Consider the following 17,078-nt stretch of genomic DNA (forward strand, 5'->3'; position numbering starts at 1 on the left):
TTTTTTCGTTAAACACCAGAAATTTTCCTTCGAAACAGGGAAATTTTGAGCAATTTTGAGGAAGTTTGACACGAAGTTGGCCAGCGTATAACGTCAATATCCAAGATAAAGTAGCTTGGCTTCTGGGCTGTAGCCGTGTCTTTGGTGGAAAAATTCTCCGACGTTTCGGTCGACATTGCAGTCGCCATCATCAGGGAGCAGGTAACGGCTACAACCCAGAAGCCAAGCTACTTCAGACAATGGCCGTGAAAGCCTGCGAACATTATTAATATCCAAGATGGCTGACCATCTTCTTGGCTCTTGGACGTGAACCAGTTTCAGGACCTACTCTTCTATGCTACTAAGTACGTATTTTAATTATTGACGTGACAACGTCTAATTAATCTATGAACGCTGGCTGCATGCACGAAAAAGTGTCCCGTAATGCACATTGTCCAGTTACGCTGTGTCCCGTTACGCTCATTGTACGCTTACGCCGCATCTATCTCTCTTCCACTCGATTGGAACAACCATCGATTTGACTTTTTCGAGGCACATTAAACTTGAAACACTCCCATTCGTTTCCTACTTTTCCTATCATCGTCCTATCCTTAACAGAATAACACAGATTGCAAGAAGTTAAATAGCAAACATGTATAAAAGTTAAAGTTAAAATAATATATTCGTTAAAGTATTAAACATATTTGAATTAATGAGTGCAAATAAAAGTAAATGTATCAATTAAATTGTAGATTTAATTTCACTCCTTCTTTGTATCCATACAAAATAGTGATAATTCAATAAAAATGATTCAATTTTATGCATAAAAGTGTGCAATCATTTCATCAATGTATTGTTATGACGTCACGTTAAACTATCGTCCGTAAACCGACTTCACAGACAACCAATTTTTTTTTTTTTTTTTTTAACTGTGCAGAAATGTTGACGCTGCGCGAGGAGGAGGAGAGCCCGGAGGAGAGCCTCACCTCCACCACGGCGGGCATGGTCTCGCGGCTGATAGGGCGCGCGCCCAGGTAGGCCGCCCTCACGCGGCGAGACACCTCGCGCAGCCGCGCCGCGGGCACCGTGTGGTTGAAGTCCAGCAGGTGCGGCGCCAGCTCCTCGAACCGGCGGTCCAGCTCGCGTATGTGCGCGTCGTCGCGCAGCAGGTCTGCCAACACAACAACACGACAGGCTTGGCAGTTGGCGAGCCTGACCCCTGCGCCCGCGACAGCTAACAGTCATTTCAGCTGACATCACAGTTCGAAAAAAAAAATAATAATAACGGTAACTGTTACCTTCAGGGGCGCAACAACAAGGGGGGGGGGGCAAGGGTATTTTGCCCCCCCCCCCCCCCCTTCTGAAACCTTGAAGTGGGAGCAAACGGGGGTGAAGAAAGTGCTGTGTAATCAATTTTTAGATAATAAAACTGCTTAAATAGCACCATTTTCCACCTTGAAATACAAATTTTCCCGGGCGGGACCCCCCCGCTACAATAGGGGGGTAACCATGATTCTTTATAAAAGGGTATATTGCCCCCCCTCCCTCCTTTTGGAAATTTAGTTGTTGCGCCCCTGGTTACCGTGCGCACAAGATTTAACCGTCATGTATTTCGAACCTACTGTGATCCACAATAGCGCATAGGAGAGAGTTCGTGTGCATTAGTAGGTAAGTAAATATATTTTATTTCTGTTGCGAACGTATGGCACAACAGCCAATGATAGTAGAGTAGGATGCAATTTCGGCGGGAAAAGAGTACTGTTTATAATTATCAATTATACTAATTGTCGAGGCATTACAATACGTAATTGTTTTATCCAGCAATATACTCGTAATTTTCGTCCTACCACCAGGATGAACTCAAGCAGCATATATATATATACATATACATATATATATATATGTATATGTATATGTATACTTATACATGTAAACCCAACCCTTGTGCCCGGCCCGAGGGTTGTGCTCCCTCTGCCCCACCCTCTCGATGCCCCTTGCTCAGTGGCGGACCCATTATAATTTTTGGGGAGGGCGAACCATATCGGAGGGTTGTAGGTGACATGGAAAGCTTCCCATTTAAATGTAGAGTCCACAATAGTATTAATAGCATTTCCGACGTCTTTGAAAGTCGTCAAAACTATGGTTTTTATGTGATTCAAGTTTGTTAAAGATTTAAAACATACACACACACACAGATAGAAACACGAAAAGAGTGGATTTGTTTTATATCACTCTTTTTTTTGACGTGACGTCTAATAAGTCGATGAACGCCGGCTGCACGAACGAAAAAATGTCCCGTTACGCACATTGTCCCTTTACGCTGTGTCCCGTTACGCTCATTGTACGCTTGCGCCGCATCTATCTCTCTTCCACTCTATTGGAACAACCATCGATTTGACTTTTTCGAGGCACATTAAACTTGAGACACTCCCATTCGTTTCCTACTTTTCCTACCATCGTCCTATCCTTAACAGACTAATACAGATTGGAAGAAGTTAAATAGCAAACATGTATAGAAGTTATAAGTTAAAATATTCTGTTCGTTAAAGTAATAAACATATTTGAATTAATGAGTGCAAATAAAAGTAAATTTATCAATTAGGCCTAAATTGTAGATTTCATTTCACTCTTTCTTTGTATCCATACAAAATAGTGATAATTCAATAAAAATGATTCAATTATTGTATTCATAAAAGTATGCAATCATTTCATCAATGTTTTGTTATGACGATGTCACGTTAAAACATCGTCCGTAAACCGACTTTACAGACAACCGATGATTTTTTTTTTTGTTGTAGTTGTAGAAGTTGTTCCCCGCCGCCCCTGCAGTTGGGGTATGTGGCGACACCCACCCGCGGCGGGGTACAGCCCCTCGTGCGTGGTGACGCTGGTGACCCAGGGCAGGTCCCGCGCCTGCCCGGAGCCCAGCACGTCCACCGGGTGGCGGGGGAGGAAGGCGCGCGCCCCGCCGGCCTCCACCGTCGGCCCGAACGGCGAGAAGGGGTTGTACAGGAACTCCTGCGCGCACAACGGGCCACCCCTCGCCGTCAGCAGACGGCCTGCTGAAAAAGTCGCTCTTTTTTTCCACCTCATATCGCCCTGAACATTGCGGAAATGGTGTTCGACCACGTCTGGTGATGATTTGTCACTAAATGGTGGGGCAAAAGGTATGTATCGGTTTTGAAGGCTTATTAAAAAAAAAAAAAAAAAGCAACTTACAGAATTGAGGTTTATTGTATTGGAATCAATTTTTTTTTTTTTTTTTTTTTTTTTTTTTTCAAGTTCTGAAGATCGCATCAGGAATATGATGGCCGTCAGCAGCAGCGATGCATTGACGAAAGGCGATTTCGAAACTCTTCCGACCGCTTTTCGGCCCATTTCGAGGGGTATAGTGATTTCCTCCAGAATTCGCGTCTTCAGTTCTTCCAAGGTGTGAGGACGATGTTTGAAAACCTTTTCCTTTTAGGTGATCCCACGGGAAAGAGTCACAAACGCTTAAATACTTGGGCAGGGGGAGGAAGGTGACTGCCACGCCGCGGCTACTAAAAGCGGGGCCAGTGAATTATGTTCAAGCATTTTGCAATCATAATAATTCTGATGATTTCAAAAGACCATGTAAAATTAAATACTTTTTTTTTTCTTAAATAAACTAAACCATATCACATAGCACCCACTAAAATTCACTTTAAACCTAAAATGTTACAGTTCTATATTCTACTTCATTCTCCTTATCCATACTGCAAAAAAAAGGTTAAAAATGCAACTTTGCCAGCTAATTATGCAAAAATTACGCGTTACATATATATATTTTTCAACTCAACTCATAAAGTCGGTAAGTAGAACCGTGTGGAACGTAAGTATAAAATAATGACCTGGAACGGGTACTACAATGAAATAAAGCACTTTAAAACTGTTTCCGCGACGCAAACACTACAGTCCGTCCAACGTCCTGGGTGTCGCGCAGACCATCAGCTGGGCAAGAAGCAGCTCCGCGCAATGCCCGTGCAGTAAGTAATGCCCGCATGGCCTCCGCCTCGTCTCTGACGAGCTGAGCACGGTGGTTCGCTGTCATCAGTCCAGGACCTCTTGCTGCAGCCTCTTCTTTTTGTATCATCGTACATGTACACTGTTAATAATGATCACCTTCAATTTAAGAAGAAAGCTGGTTACAAATAATTATCCAGGGATCTTAAATCACGGCTATCTGCGTGAATTAACGGACACTGGGTTCAGACGTGTGTACGCGTGTATTGGTTTTCAACACTCATACTTTTCGGCTATACAGTTTGCAATTTTTAAAACAAAAGATAAAGCTCTGTAACGTAGTGTTTTGGTTGTTACTTATTACACATAAACAAGTGGTCGCTGGTTGTTCCTCGGAGCAGGTGCTGTGACTGAGAGGGCAGTTACCTGGAACTTGCTCGTCAGCCCCACCACCTTCCTCGCCGGCCGGGACGACAGGCAGTCGACCACGTGGCGAGAGCTGGCGACGCTGCAGCCCAGAGCGGCCGCCATGAGCTCTGCCTTGGCGCGGAGGGACTCGGCCAGCACCCAGGGGCACAGCGCCGTGCCGCTCACGGAGATGCCCCTGTGGAACAGTCCTGTCGACCCCGGCCCAGGGGCACCGTCAGTGGGGACTGTGGGAAGCCTACAACTCACGTAGTTTCGGTTCCCTGCAAGAATTTCCGAAGATTTCCGAAGTTTTGCGTTTTGGTATTAACGCCACTTCAGCCGCTAAATCAGAAGTTTCCAATGAAAACAAGCATGTTGTGACTGACCTAACCTAACCTAACCCTTCGATTTTTTTAATTTTAATTTTTGAGAGAAATCCGAAGTTGCACGAACGTGGTAGGGAACCGAAACTAGGTGAGTTGTAGGCTTCCGGGGAACTGGACTCGCTGCGCGGTGCGGCTACGAGAAGGTGAATGAACACGTATGTCGTGATGCGAATTCCTAGATGTTAGGAAAACAAATGTGAGCGAGTCCTTCAGTACTCGCCAGAGACGTGTAACATTATCATCTCGGTGACGAGCAAATTCAGTGTGTTCTCGTGTCGGAAATACACTTTAGCCCAGTCATATTAGGTAAAATAAAAGGGGTCAACCTCGGAATGAAAGATAATAAGCTGTAAACTGGTATAAACCTTTATTTTTTCGTTTTAAATGTTGTCTCAAAAGTCACAAATGTTATTGTGTCCGCGCCTTAAGATATTGAAGATCAAAAGTCATAAAAATCGGTTTTTCGCGAATATCTCGCTTTCTATTGCTTAAATGAGATTTGCACCTATCATAAAAGTTGTAGAGTATAACATTCTCTACAACATTTGTTTGAACGTTTTTTTCATACGATCAACCGTTTTTGCGATAACATTTGTGACTTTTGAGACAACATTTAGAACGACAAAACAAAGGTTTATACCAATTTACAGCTTATTATCTTTCATTCCGAGGTAAAACCCCTAATATGACTGGTCTACTTGTCACAAGAACCTCTGACCCGAAAATTAATGTAGAATTTTTTTAAAATAACGCAGAGCGTGATAAATGACGAAAACTCGCCTCGGGAAAGCGGGGACAGGTAGTGCAGGTGGACGCTAGCCCCGCCGGCGGACATGCCCATCAGGGTCACGCTGCCCGCGTCTCCCCCGAACACTGCGATGTTCCTCTGCACCCACCGCAGAGCCAGCACCTGGTCCTTGAGGCCGTTGTTGCCCGGAGCCACCTCGTCCTCCGTGCTGAGGAAGCCTGCGTGCACACGTCGCACGCCGTACCACCAGCCAACTCTCACAGTCTCAGGACAGCCTAGTTCGCTATGTCGGAGGGAAGCATGCCGTGGGGTTCGGGTGATGATTCCGACGATGGCAATATTCTGCCGGCTCTCACAGTGTGTGAACGTAAAAAAAAAGGGGGTGTGTGTTGTCTGTAAAGTCGGTTTACGGACGATAATTTTAAGTCATAACGTCATAAGAAAACGTTGATGAAAAATTGCATACTTTTATGAATTGAATTGTATTATCATCACTGAATTATCATTATTTTGTATAATACAAAGACGGAGTTAATTGAAAATTATAATTTTTTTTCATTGAATACTAAATAAAAGCAGTTGACTTTTTATACGATCGTTTATATGAGATAATAATTTTTTAGTCCAAATTGTAACATAACCTATTATTACTGAACTGGCCGACCGATGCTACTTTATTTTAATAATCAAAGAACCAATAGGTATATGAGATTATATCGCTAATCAAATGCTTAAAATGCAAGAATTAATTACCTTTTTTGCCGCAATTGTTGTAATAAACAATGGAAACCACATTAACTTTGGACACTTGTTGAAGCCAACGTTCATAGCTTCGGGTGAATATTACATTATCGGCAATCGGCCGTATTAAATAATCAGTTGTTCCCAGCGGCCGGCACAGGGTGGGGATAGGGTGTAATTAACCCCCCCCCCCGAAGTTATTAATAAAAATATATTCCAGAACTCATAGAAGGCAGTTCGTTATTGTACGTGATACAAGGTGGGCTGTTAGAATACCTGGAATCACAAACCATAAACACAATTTTATGCATGTTGAGAATGATAATGTACTGTCCAAAAGCCTGGTTATTAACGTAATTTTTTTAATATATTTTGTTTTTTTCAAATTGTCTCCAGAAATAAGTTTCTGTATCTGCTACTAGCTGTTCCCAGCAGTTACAAGCCAGGGACTTATTTATTGATACTAAATTATAATAACGGCAATTTTTGATATTATTCGCCATTCCAGTAATTCAGATCAGTAGCGGATCCAGAGGGGGGGCTAAGGGGCTCAAGCCCCCTCCAAAAGCATCTGGGTCCACTATTGTTTTAGTGTTTGCCTTGATAAAGCCTAGCCTCAGCTGGGTCAAGCCCCTCCCAAACCAAAATTCTGGATCCACCACTGATTCAGATCGTTATCTTAAAATTGAAGTTTTGGCAAAAGAGAACAAATACCAAATGGCAGGATGAGATACCCCTTCAGCCAGCCTCTCCGAGGACTCACCTAGTATACCGAGGCGGTAGTTGAAGGTGACGAACACCACGTCGCGGTCCATGAAGTACCTGGGACCGAACGTGTCTCCGCTGCCGAACATGAACGCGCCCCCGTGGATGAAGACGATCACGTCCAGGGCAGGGTTCGTGCCGTTCGGCAGCTGGAAAACACGTCCGCCTAATGCTAGATGTTGGAGCAACTTTTCTGATGTGAAACTTCTCAGCTCTCGGTACACTTCATTTGGTGAGAGTAATTTCGTTAATGGAACGGAAGTCGCGTGGAATGGAAAAAGTGTAAAAACGGTGCTGCCATCTGTGGCGGGTGGCACGAACCAAAGCTCAAAAAGGCAAAAAGAAACTTTAGAGTATAAACTTTTCAATAAATTTTAACAAGATGGGCAGTATTTAAATAAAATTCACTGTCGGAAATCAGGTACAAAGCCGGAGTTAAGGTTTTCTTCAAGTCTTTTTTCGCTTTTACCAGAGCCATTTCATTACATATAGTTTAAATTTTGGTATGCAAATCAAAAGATACAATAGTAGACGTATCTGCTGCGACAGCGAATTCTAGTGGTTGGTGCGAAAACTAAGTGTGATTCGTGTCTAGAAATGTAGTTGAAAACACAATTTGCGTATATTTATCACGCTAGGGATTATTTTAAAGCACTCTACCTTAAATTTCGTGTCCGAGTTTCGAAATATAGGTGTATTTGCAACATGAGAATTCTCGTTACCGAGGCGAGTACTGAAAGACTCGCTCAAATTTTTAGTTCCTGTGCAACTCAAATAGGCAACAGCAAGAGGTAGTAGTCATGACCTATGTTTATGCACATAGGATGCGACACGGCCGAATGTTTCGTCCGTCCCTGTAGGGGCCTCACCCTGAACATTATCCGACCAAACCACGATACACGACCCCCAGATCAGATTGTGGAGCGTAGTGCTTTTAAAATGGCTTCAAAATCACACAAGCATATAAAATGTATATATTTCCAGTAAATAGCCGTAAGCTTCATTTCTTCTGCCGCAGTGGGAAAAGTTGCCGTTTGCACATCCCAAAGACACGCGTATTGTTTCCAACACCCAAGTAGCTCCACATTAAATATATTATTTCCCTCCGATACTTAGAACACATTAAGGTCCCCGCCTACCCGGGTATAGGTATATAGTTTGTGCCTACCCGGGTATAGGTATATAGTTTGTGAATAGCTTCAGACATAAACCACGCGATTTGAAAACTGCTCGATGAGTTGTGTTTACGAAAATCATTTAAAAATACGCCCAGATTTCGTTTTCAAACTGTATTTATAGAATAGTGAATATAGCTTAAAGGTGTGTTTCAGAATAATTTTTAGGCATGAAACTCCCGGTACAGATTCTTGAAATCACTCAAGGGACCTGCACTACACCTTTATCTTTAATTTCTCCACCATGTAATGTTATAGTTATCGCTCGGATCTTATTAGTTGCCCTATCCACGAAGAGAAGACTGTGTGACAGTTATCAGCCTTGCGCTTAGGGGCGATACCGTGCTAGAAGCACCTGCGAGCGTCGCATTTATCATCCCGCCTAACTAACACAAATACACCATTGGATAGGTGGGCCCCTTAACTATTAACAAATTTCACAGCGGGAAAATGACAAATGACACATGACGTGTGGTCAGCGTGCAAGTCGGACAAAATAAATGCTAGAAATGCTACGATCTGACAGACATTTTGGTGGGCTGCGAATCATAAATGGTTACCGAACCTGAGAGTCGGCTAAAAGTAAATGCAAGATAGCGCCATACGAGGTTCACTTTATGACTATATTATATTTACACAAAGTGCCAGTATCTTGCTACTACACGAATGTCATGTTTCAGAGCATGTAATATGCGATATACGTGCTAAATTAAGCTCTTAAGACATTTTTCCATTGTCGTTCTAAGCTTTCAATGTTTGCAGCATGTAGTTAATTTACTGTCGATTGTTCTTAACTGAATAGAATGCTGTTCCAAATGGACAATTTTTAACAATCACAAATTCTGTCACGTATTGTTTCAGTGGTCTGCCACTTTTTCTGTGCCCTAAATATTAAGCAAAGTTTATATTTGCTTGGTTTATCCTGTTGATTAGCAACAAGAAGCACTTATTTTTTATTAAATTACCATCCTTCAACAAGATTTTCGTTATCCAGGCAAATCTCTAATAAACAATAGCCTGAATAAAATAAGTATTATATTGTATTTAAGCACGATGATCTTTGTCGCTTCATCGAAAGCTTTTGCTGTGATTCTAAAGTTAGACCGAACCAAATTATTATATATCTTATGTTGAGCCAGAAAACCCCACGGAATTTTCTGTGTACGTGGTCATACCCCAGGAAACCAGCAAATGAAAGTATTCCAGGTCTACCCCTGTCGTGAAGGCGTGGACGAAATACTATTACTTTGCACGGCTCTTTCCTGCCAGACTTTGTTTGTCCTCCATGTACTGCGTGACGCGATTTTAGTGTTGCAACAAGTTGGAGAAATGCTCGTCATAATGCATTTTTCAACTTTTCGCATTAACTTTTCTTTCAAAATAATTTCATTTATTTTATTTCAGGGTGAGACCCAATGTTAGAGACTTTAAATACGAGGGTGATTCGAAATAAAACACTCCCTTTGCACTTGTGGGAGAAATGGGCAGAATCAGCAACGTCATCCTTGCTACGCTGTGAGCAGCTGTGTTCAGGAGGTATTGAGGAATGGATTATAAGACTGCGTTGAAGATGCACTCGTCAGCTACATCAGTTGAAAATGAACTCGGTCGTAGAAAATCCCGCCAGATGTGTAGTACCCATATTTGGCACCGAGTTATTAACACCTCTTCAGGCACGTGAAATGATGACAATGTACTTCGAGTTGCTGTTAAAGAGGGGAGGGGGTGAGGGAATATATATAATTTCCCCCACACACACCCCCCCCCCTCTCCGGAAAGTCTAACAATTCTAGCAAAATCTATCATTCCCACTAACAAATTAAAGTATTATTGTGAAGCAAACAGCGGGCAAAGTGGACCTATTCCTCTTCCCCTCCCCCCAGCCAAATGAAATTCTGCGTACGCTCCTGTACAGAATGGTATATTTCCCAGGTGGAAGATTTATTTAAAGAAGGCATATCGAAACTTATTAAACGTTATGATAAAATAGCGTTGACTCTTAATCCTTGCAAAACATGCAGAAGAATCTGGGGACCGTGCACTGCACGCCTTATATCTGCTAGTTTGGACGTCCCAGCAGGGAGTAGCGTACAGCTGTCTGTTTCTGGACCAGACGTGCTTGAGTTGGTGGAAGAGCCACCTAAGTCTCGGTGGCACACGCGCCATGTTGATAATTATTTCGTTTTCTTGCCATTTATATTAATTAAGAGTTTTTGGCTTGCAAGTTTTATTCAAAAAGTATTCGCTAAACGTCATTTTCAAGGTGTAAAAGTCGACGCAAGACTACCAGCTGCAGTAGCCGGGGCGGATGGAGCCTCACCTGGGGCGTGAACACGTTGACGAAGAGGCAGTCCTCGGAGCCGCGGACCCTCTGCTCGTGGTCGCCGTGAGTGTGCATGTACTGCAGGCACTCGCTGCCCGGCTCATCGGCGGGCCACACGCCGTCCCACGCCTCCGCCGGCTCCGCCTCCTGCCGCACACGGGCACCGGCCTTCTCCGTGCTCATCGCCGGCTTCAACCAAACATCGCTAGACCACGATATGGGCAACTCCGGCCAGTCACCACTTCACTTCACTCCACGCCGCTAGATGCCACTACTCTCACGCACTTAAAACCAGGGCCGGTGCAAGGTAAATTGGCGCCCTAGGCGAAAAACCTTAATGCCCCCCCACCTCGCCGGACACCCCCAAAAATTTTTTTTTGCCTCAATATACATCACGTAAGCCTAAGATTTTGTCAACAATCAAATGTAAGCAGGCTTGTGTTTTTTTTCTTTTTTACTTATTACAAATCATAAACAGGTCACCGTGGAATTTAAATAATTACTTATATCAATATAAAGATTCCAAACTGTTACAAAAATCCATTTTCATCTAGTTTCAATAATCGTTAAACATATTGTATCAGCTGTTATGTGTCGTGCTGCGCCGCCCCCAGCTACTTGGCGCCCTAGGCGGTTGCCTAGTTCGCCTATATAGACGCGCCGGCCCTGCTTAAAACACATTGTAAAAGAACGTAGCTACACTCCAAGCCACCAGGTTCTCTGACATCACTTGTCTCGCGTATTTATTAACAGTGAGTTTCCTTTATTGTCCAAAACACATTTTTTGCTTTAACCTCCGCGGAGTTTCACGAGAACTGTGTGTGGGCCAGGCCTTCGGTGCATTTCACATTTAGACGACTGTTCGGAGAGAGAGAGAGAGAGAGAGAGAGAGGGGACAATTTGACCTTTTTTTTGGGGGGGGGAGGAGGATCGACGGTGCCACACCCCACACCTTTGAATTAAGAAGCCCCTCATTGAGGAGGCTTGCAAAATCGTGTCTGTGAAACTGGGTTGATAATCGTAAACTATTTGTTTTATGGAACATTTTCTGTATATTTTAAAGATTTATGCTTATTTGCTTGCATAAGGGCCAAAATATGGGCAGTATACAACATACAAGCACACTAACCAGAGATTACTTGCATCGGTTGAAACCCACGTGCAAAACTCTAAGGCTGCGGGGGTCCCTCTGCGAATTTCCGCGGGCCCTCCTCGCGGATACTACAGATATACGCCCCTGATAATAAAAATGAAACCTGAACAGAAATAACATTACTTATTGAAAATATTGGTTACAAAATTTCTACCTACAGCTTCTTGCACCATATCACCCCCCCCCCCCCCCCCCCCCCAAGTAATACATTTCCTCCAATGTAAGAAGTAATCAGAAGTGGAAAGGCAGAAAGGGTGGGAGGTCCCTCAGTTCCTCAAGCCTTCTTTCTTGGACACGCCTCTGATCACGATAAGGATTGACGGCTCCGACTTCAAGAAACTATAATGTTTGTCATGTAACATATCTGAAATCTCAAATTGATAGATATTGCACTTTTAATTTTTGTTCTGTCAAAGTTATTTGTAAACAACTTAATGGGATTATCCACGTGTTGCTTTGCAAATGATATTTGAAAAATGGGTAACCCTGATACCACTTTTAGAACGGTCATCAAAATCTTCGCTTCATAAAAATACCTATAGCTATAGTTCTAAAAAAATTTAAAACAACAATAGTTTAAAAACTGGTTCACGTTAGTATTTATTATGTTAGGAGACCGGATCTGTAAGTTTTTAAGGACAAAAACCCCAAAACTATGCAAATCCGAAAATTTTGAACAAAATAAATTTACACCAAGTATTTTAATTTAAAAATGTTACTAATTCCAATTCTTAAAAAAATAAATCAATATATTCTAAATCAAATGTTTAAAATAAAGCCTTAATGGTTGAGTGAATCCAACACCGAAAAAAAAATGTTTTGTCAATGGTATCAAATGAATATACCTATACCTACATGATATACCATTGTTTTATTAGCTTATTTCAATGCGTAGATAGGTTATAACAAGACGTTTTTTAATGTATCTGATTGATCCAACCGATCAACATGTATGCATTTTTCAGTGTGTTCGAATTAATTTACCTTACGTTACAGACACACAGAGAAAGAATTTAGATGGTTAAGGTACTTTCTGAGTCGCTTGATATCAAAAACAAAGGCGTCGTCCCGGAGACTGTACAAATGCTTCATGTACGCAGAAGTATTGTCACCGAGCAATGCCACCAAGAACCAGCACAAACAAGCAAGTGGCGTGGTGAAGGACCCAGCACAGAACAAAAGAGTGGTGTAGTGAAGAACCCAGCACAGACAAACTAGTGGTGTGGCGAAGGACCCAGCACAGACAATCTAGTGGTGTGGCAATGGACCCAGCTCAGAAAAAAAGACCGGTGTGGTGAAGAACCCAGCACAGACAAACTAGTGATGTGACGAAGGACCCAACATAGACAAACGAGTGGTGTGGCGAAAAACCCAGGACAGACAAACTAGTGGTTTGTCGAAGGACCCAGCACAGAGAGATAAATGAGTGTTGTGGCTAGCCACAGTCCATAGTTCTAGCTAACACAAAATTACATACAAGTACGTGACCTCCTGGCTTTTTCGACCACGGGGTGTTGCTGATAACGATAAACACAACATTTATGGATCGAAGAACCGCTGATAAGGCAAGCACTTCGTACTACTTGTAGATCCATAATGTACGATGGGATATAATTATTAGTTACTTTGGAATTTTCACAATATCGGTGCAATGAACTGTTCCGTAGGAAATGGCTGTGTAAATCTGGTGGAAAGGTATAAATATATTATTTACGTCATTTTATGATTGAATAATATTTTCGAAAATAGAGAAGAAGAAAATACGACAGCCAAAATTGTTCCAAGACGAAGCAGGTTATCTTTGGAATTGGTTCTTCTTCTATCTACATCCAAACAAAATCTAGGAATCAATTACAATTATTTTCCCTTTGCGTTAAAATTGAAGATAAAAATACGTATTTTTTTACATGAAATGATGCGTATGTGAGTTTTAAACAGAATATTTATAATAATATCAATAACTAATAAAAATTAAATAAATTAAATATTAAAATATTGAAAAAAATTATATTATATAATATGTATATTCTTTTTTTTTAATTACCTACACCTAAACGTCACATCTGGTTTATATATATTTTGTAGTCAAGCATTCCGCAACAATGTAGTCACACAGCAATAAAAACTGTGCACTGATAAATGAAACACTGACATAATTTAATTATTTTATTTTATTAAAACGTGTTACAACACCGAGTGCGAAATAAATGAAATTAAAGATTTTAACTCACTAATGGTTGTCTCCGCTTACCAATAACATTAAGCACAAAAAAAAAACCTTGTGTGATGTAAAAAAACATTCTACTCCAAGCCGCAAGTGAACTTTAAAGTTGGATCAATTAAAAATATTTGTAAACTAGTATTATTTTTGTTCTTTTAGTGCGACTGGCTAATTTAACTTTTGTTAACATAAGTAATAATTGCGTTATTTATGTGTTTAAACGGGCTATTTATTATTCAAAATTTCAACCCTCCTTCCCCTTTTACCGGAAGGTAATCTATACATCCCAAAATCCTGCTGTCATCAGTGTCCTTCAAAAATTTAAGTCGGGTACGCCACTGATATGAACTAGTCGACAATGAAATTTTAATTACTGTTTCAGATTGCGGGAAAGTTGTTCTGGATGTAAGTATTATATATACATTCATATATACACATGTGAAGCTATAACTCTTAAAACATTTCGGGGAAACCAAGTGTACAAAAATATAATCCGTTGACAATAGTAACTTTGTCATTTAAGCTGTAATTTTTTACCCACGTTTCAATACATCATCCAAAATGACGCCTTTTTCGTTTCAAAAAACGGTAGCCACCATTTTTATACTCTAGTACGAAGATCACTTAAACGTTTTCGGGAGATGTTTACTGAGCACCTGTACTTAAGCTACACGCAAGTCCATGATGCCTGTGGTCAAGGAGTCCATTCCATTTCAAAGGCGGCCGGCGAACATCCATGCAGAGTTAAAGAAACTGGCGCAGCGTTACGGAAAGTGCTTGGAACTGAATGGTGACTATGTAAAAAATATGAAGTGTATATATGGTAAAATAAAATTGTCAATAAAATCTTTTTCTAACGAGTTTATTATTTATTTATTTTTAATAACCAAACGGAACTTTCTTTACGGACGTCCCGCAAAAAGGATTATTCTATTGAATGACGAACAGTTAATCACGTGACAGGTGATAGGGTGTTAGAAGGGCTGGCGCGGCTTGCCTGGCCTTAGAGCCGCCTGTGGCTAGATCTGCCGCGTGAAGACCGCTGCCTTTATCGCTGCCAGACCCCGGACTCCTCCCGCTGGCGAGGCAGCAAGTGCCGCTCTGTGGACCAGCAGCTAGCGCGACCAGCTTCTGTTGGCCATTTTGTTAATGCTGTATGTCATACACACACAGACATCAGTTTTGAATAATTGTGATTACCTTCGTCATTTCCTTCGTACTTTGTCGTTTGTATAAAAGGTATTTATCTTGTTCCGAACCATGCCCAAATACTAAATCTTCGTAACGAAAAGATTTGTTATCAGATGGTATATCAAAAAGAATGAACAAATCAAAACATCCCCTTCCCAAAACTGCTGTCAGGGTTCCGCCCCCTGACTTAAAAACTCTGATTGGTTTGATAATATTGTATATAATTGTGTTTCCATTAGTGTTAAATGTATTTCAATATAATAGTTGACATCAATATTCAAAATAGTTTATTTCTAGTATTATTATATCTACCTGCAAATGCGATTCTTTCACGCAGCAACGGGGCAAAGGATCGACATATTTTTTTTTTATGCATACAGATAGTTTATGAGCCGGAAAATGATATAGACTATATATAATTATGAAATTCCATACCTAAAGGAGTTTAAAAAATATATAAATTCAGTTTTATAATTTAAAAAATTATTTATGAGGTAGGGCATAGACACTCGAACAGTGACTTTGTGTCATATCTCTATGTCTGCCACACGGTAATTTAGTAAGATGTGGCACATTCTTATCCTTCTCCTTGGCGAAACCCATCCCCTTAGTGAAACTCGTGGCTGCTAGCGAACTAAAGGTGCTAATAACAGTTTAGTTTAGGACTTCATCAATAGATGGCTTTACCTTGAATTTGTAACGGACTACCTTTTGGTGCGTCCTTCACGTCTTGTCTACGGGTTACCTGGCTTCCAACAAAATGAAGCTGAAGATTGGCGTCCCGGTTTTGCTGATGCGTAGTATTGATGGGTCGTTACCACAACGCCGAAATACCACAACGCCGAACGTACAATAACGCCGAATGCCAAATTGACCGTAACGCCAACAGCTAGAAAACTGCTGTGTACCACAACGCCGAAATACAGTAACGCCGAAAAATGTTGCTGCGGGGGGGGGGGGGGGGGGGGGGCGGCACAGGAGCAAAATTAAAAACAACTGAATGAATTTGTGTGTGTTTCTTAAATGTATCTTAACGCCGAAATACCACAACCTAACCTAACCTAGGCTAACCTAACCTAGCCTAACCTAACCTTACCTAACCTAACCTTTGTGGCAGTCCTTCAATGATATTTTTCGGCGTTAATGTATTTCGGCGTTGTGGTACACAGCAGTTTTCTAGCTGTCGGCGTTGTAGTCAATTTGGCATTCGGCGTTATGGTTTTCGGCGTTATTGTACGTTCGGCGTTGTGGTATTTCGGCGTTGTGGTGCGTCCCCGTATTGATGCACCGAGATTGTGCAATATTAACGGGACTTTAAAACCAAAGTTTCCCCGTGTTTCAAGCGTGTGTCCTACAAGACTTGAAACTCGGTGGTGGCGAGGTGTTCAGCAACAGCAAACGCCGGGCACCTGGGCTAGTTATCGAGCAGGGATCGCTCACCTGGAAGCGGGCCCTCGCCCGGGCGTAGGGCATGCCCTGGAAGGCCGCGTACCGCCGGCCCTTGGCGGACCGCAAAAAGCTGCCTGCCGCGGCGCCCTGCTCCACGCGCACGACGGGGCGGTCCTGATAGGAGGCGGCGGCCCCCGCCACGCACACGGCCAGAAGCAGCAGCGTCCTCATCGCGCGGACCCCGCGAGCCGACTGCGCCCGTCCGCCCCGATAAGGCCTTCCCCGCGCTGGGGTCCAGCCTCCACAGTACCGGCAGTTCCCGTCGGTTCTTTCATGGCTCGACGTCGACAACATTAAAATATCGATACTTTCATTGGTTACTCCACTTTGGAGAGGCGCACGTAGCGAGAGGGTGAGGGGAGTGTATGCCGCGCTGGGCGGGCGCTCCTCAGTTGCCAGTCGGTGTTCGAACTGCTATGTGTGAGCCTGTGTTTGATGCGCCAGTGTTCTGTAAATAACGATATTTTGTATTCTGTCATTTCGCATGCGTTAAAACGATTATTTGTTTAAATGTTTATTTTTTTCCCCAAAGTTAATGTTTGAGAGTAATGTTGA

General features: G+C 42.2%; 1 protein-coding gene across 2 annotated transcripts in view; it reads right to left on the reverse strand.

The window, feature by feature from the left end:
• LOC134531431 (venom carboxylesterase-6-like) overlaps nucleotides 1–16,702 on the reverse strand; it is a 29,567-nt gene extending 12,865 nt beyond the window's left edge. The window contains exons 1-7 of one of the 2 annotated variants that reach the window (XM_063367134.1): nucleotides 16,515–16,702; nucleotides 10,507–10,656; nucleotides 7,010–7,160; nucleotides 5,538–5,723; nucleotides 4,390–4,580; nucleotides 2,832–2,997; nucleotides 966–1,150 (exon numbers count right to left, since the gene is read on the reverse strand). In XM_063367134.1, coding sequence (XP_063223204.1) covers nucleotides 966–1,150; nucleotides 2,832–2,997; nucleotides 4,390–4,580; nucleotides 5,538–5,723; nucleotides 7,010–7,160; nucleotides 10,507–10,656; nucleotides 16,515–16,694 — 1,209 coding nt within the window. In that variant the 5' untranslated portion in view covers nucleotides 16,695–16,702. Of the gene's footprint in view, nucleotides 1–965; nucleotides 1,151–2,831; nucleotides 2,998–4,389; nucleotides 4,581–5,537; nucleotides 5,724–7,009; nucleotides 7,161–10,506; nucleotides 10,678–16,514 lie in introns of both variants that reach the window. The other variant, XM_063367133.1, reaches the window with a different exon arrangement.
• Between the last annotated feature and the right edge of the window lie 376 nt (nucleotides 16,703–17,078).

Source organism: Bacillus rossius, chromosome 3 (genome assembly GCF_032445375.1).
Source record: "Bacillus rossius redtenbacheri isolate Brsri chromosome 3, Brsri_v3, whole genome shotgun sequence".
Classification (NCBI taxonomy): domain Eukaryota; kingdom Metazoa; phylum Arthropoda; class Insecta; order Phasmatodea; family Bacillidae; genus Bacillus; species Bacillus rossius.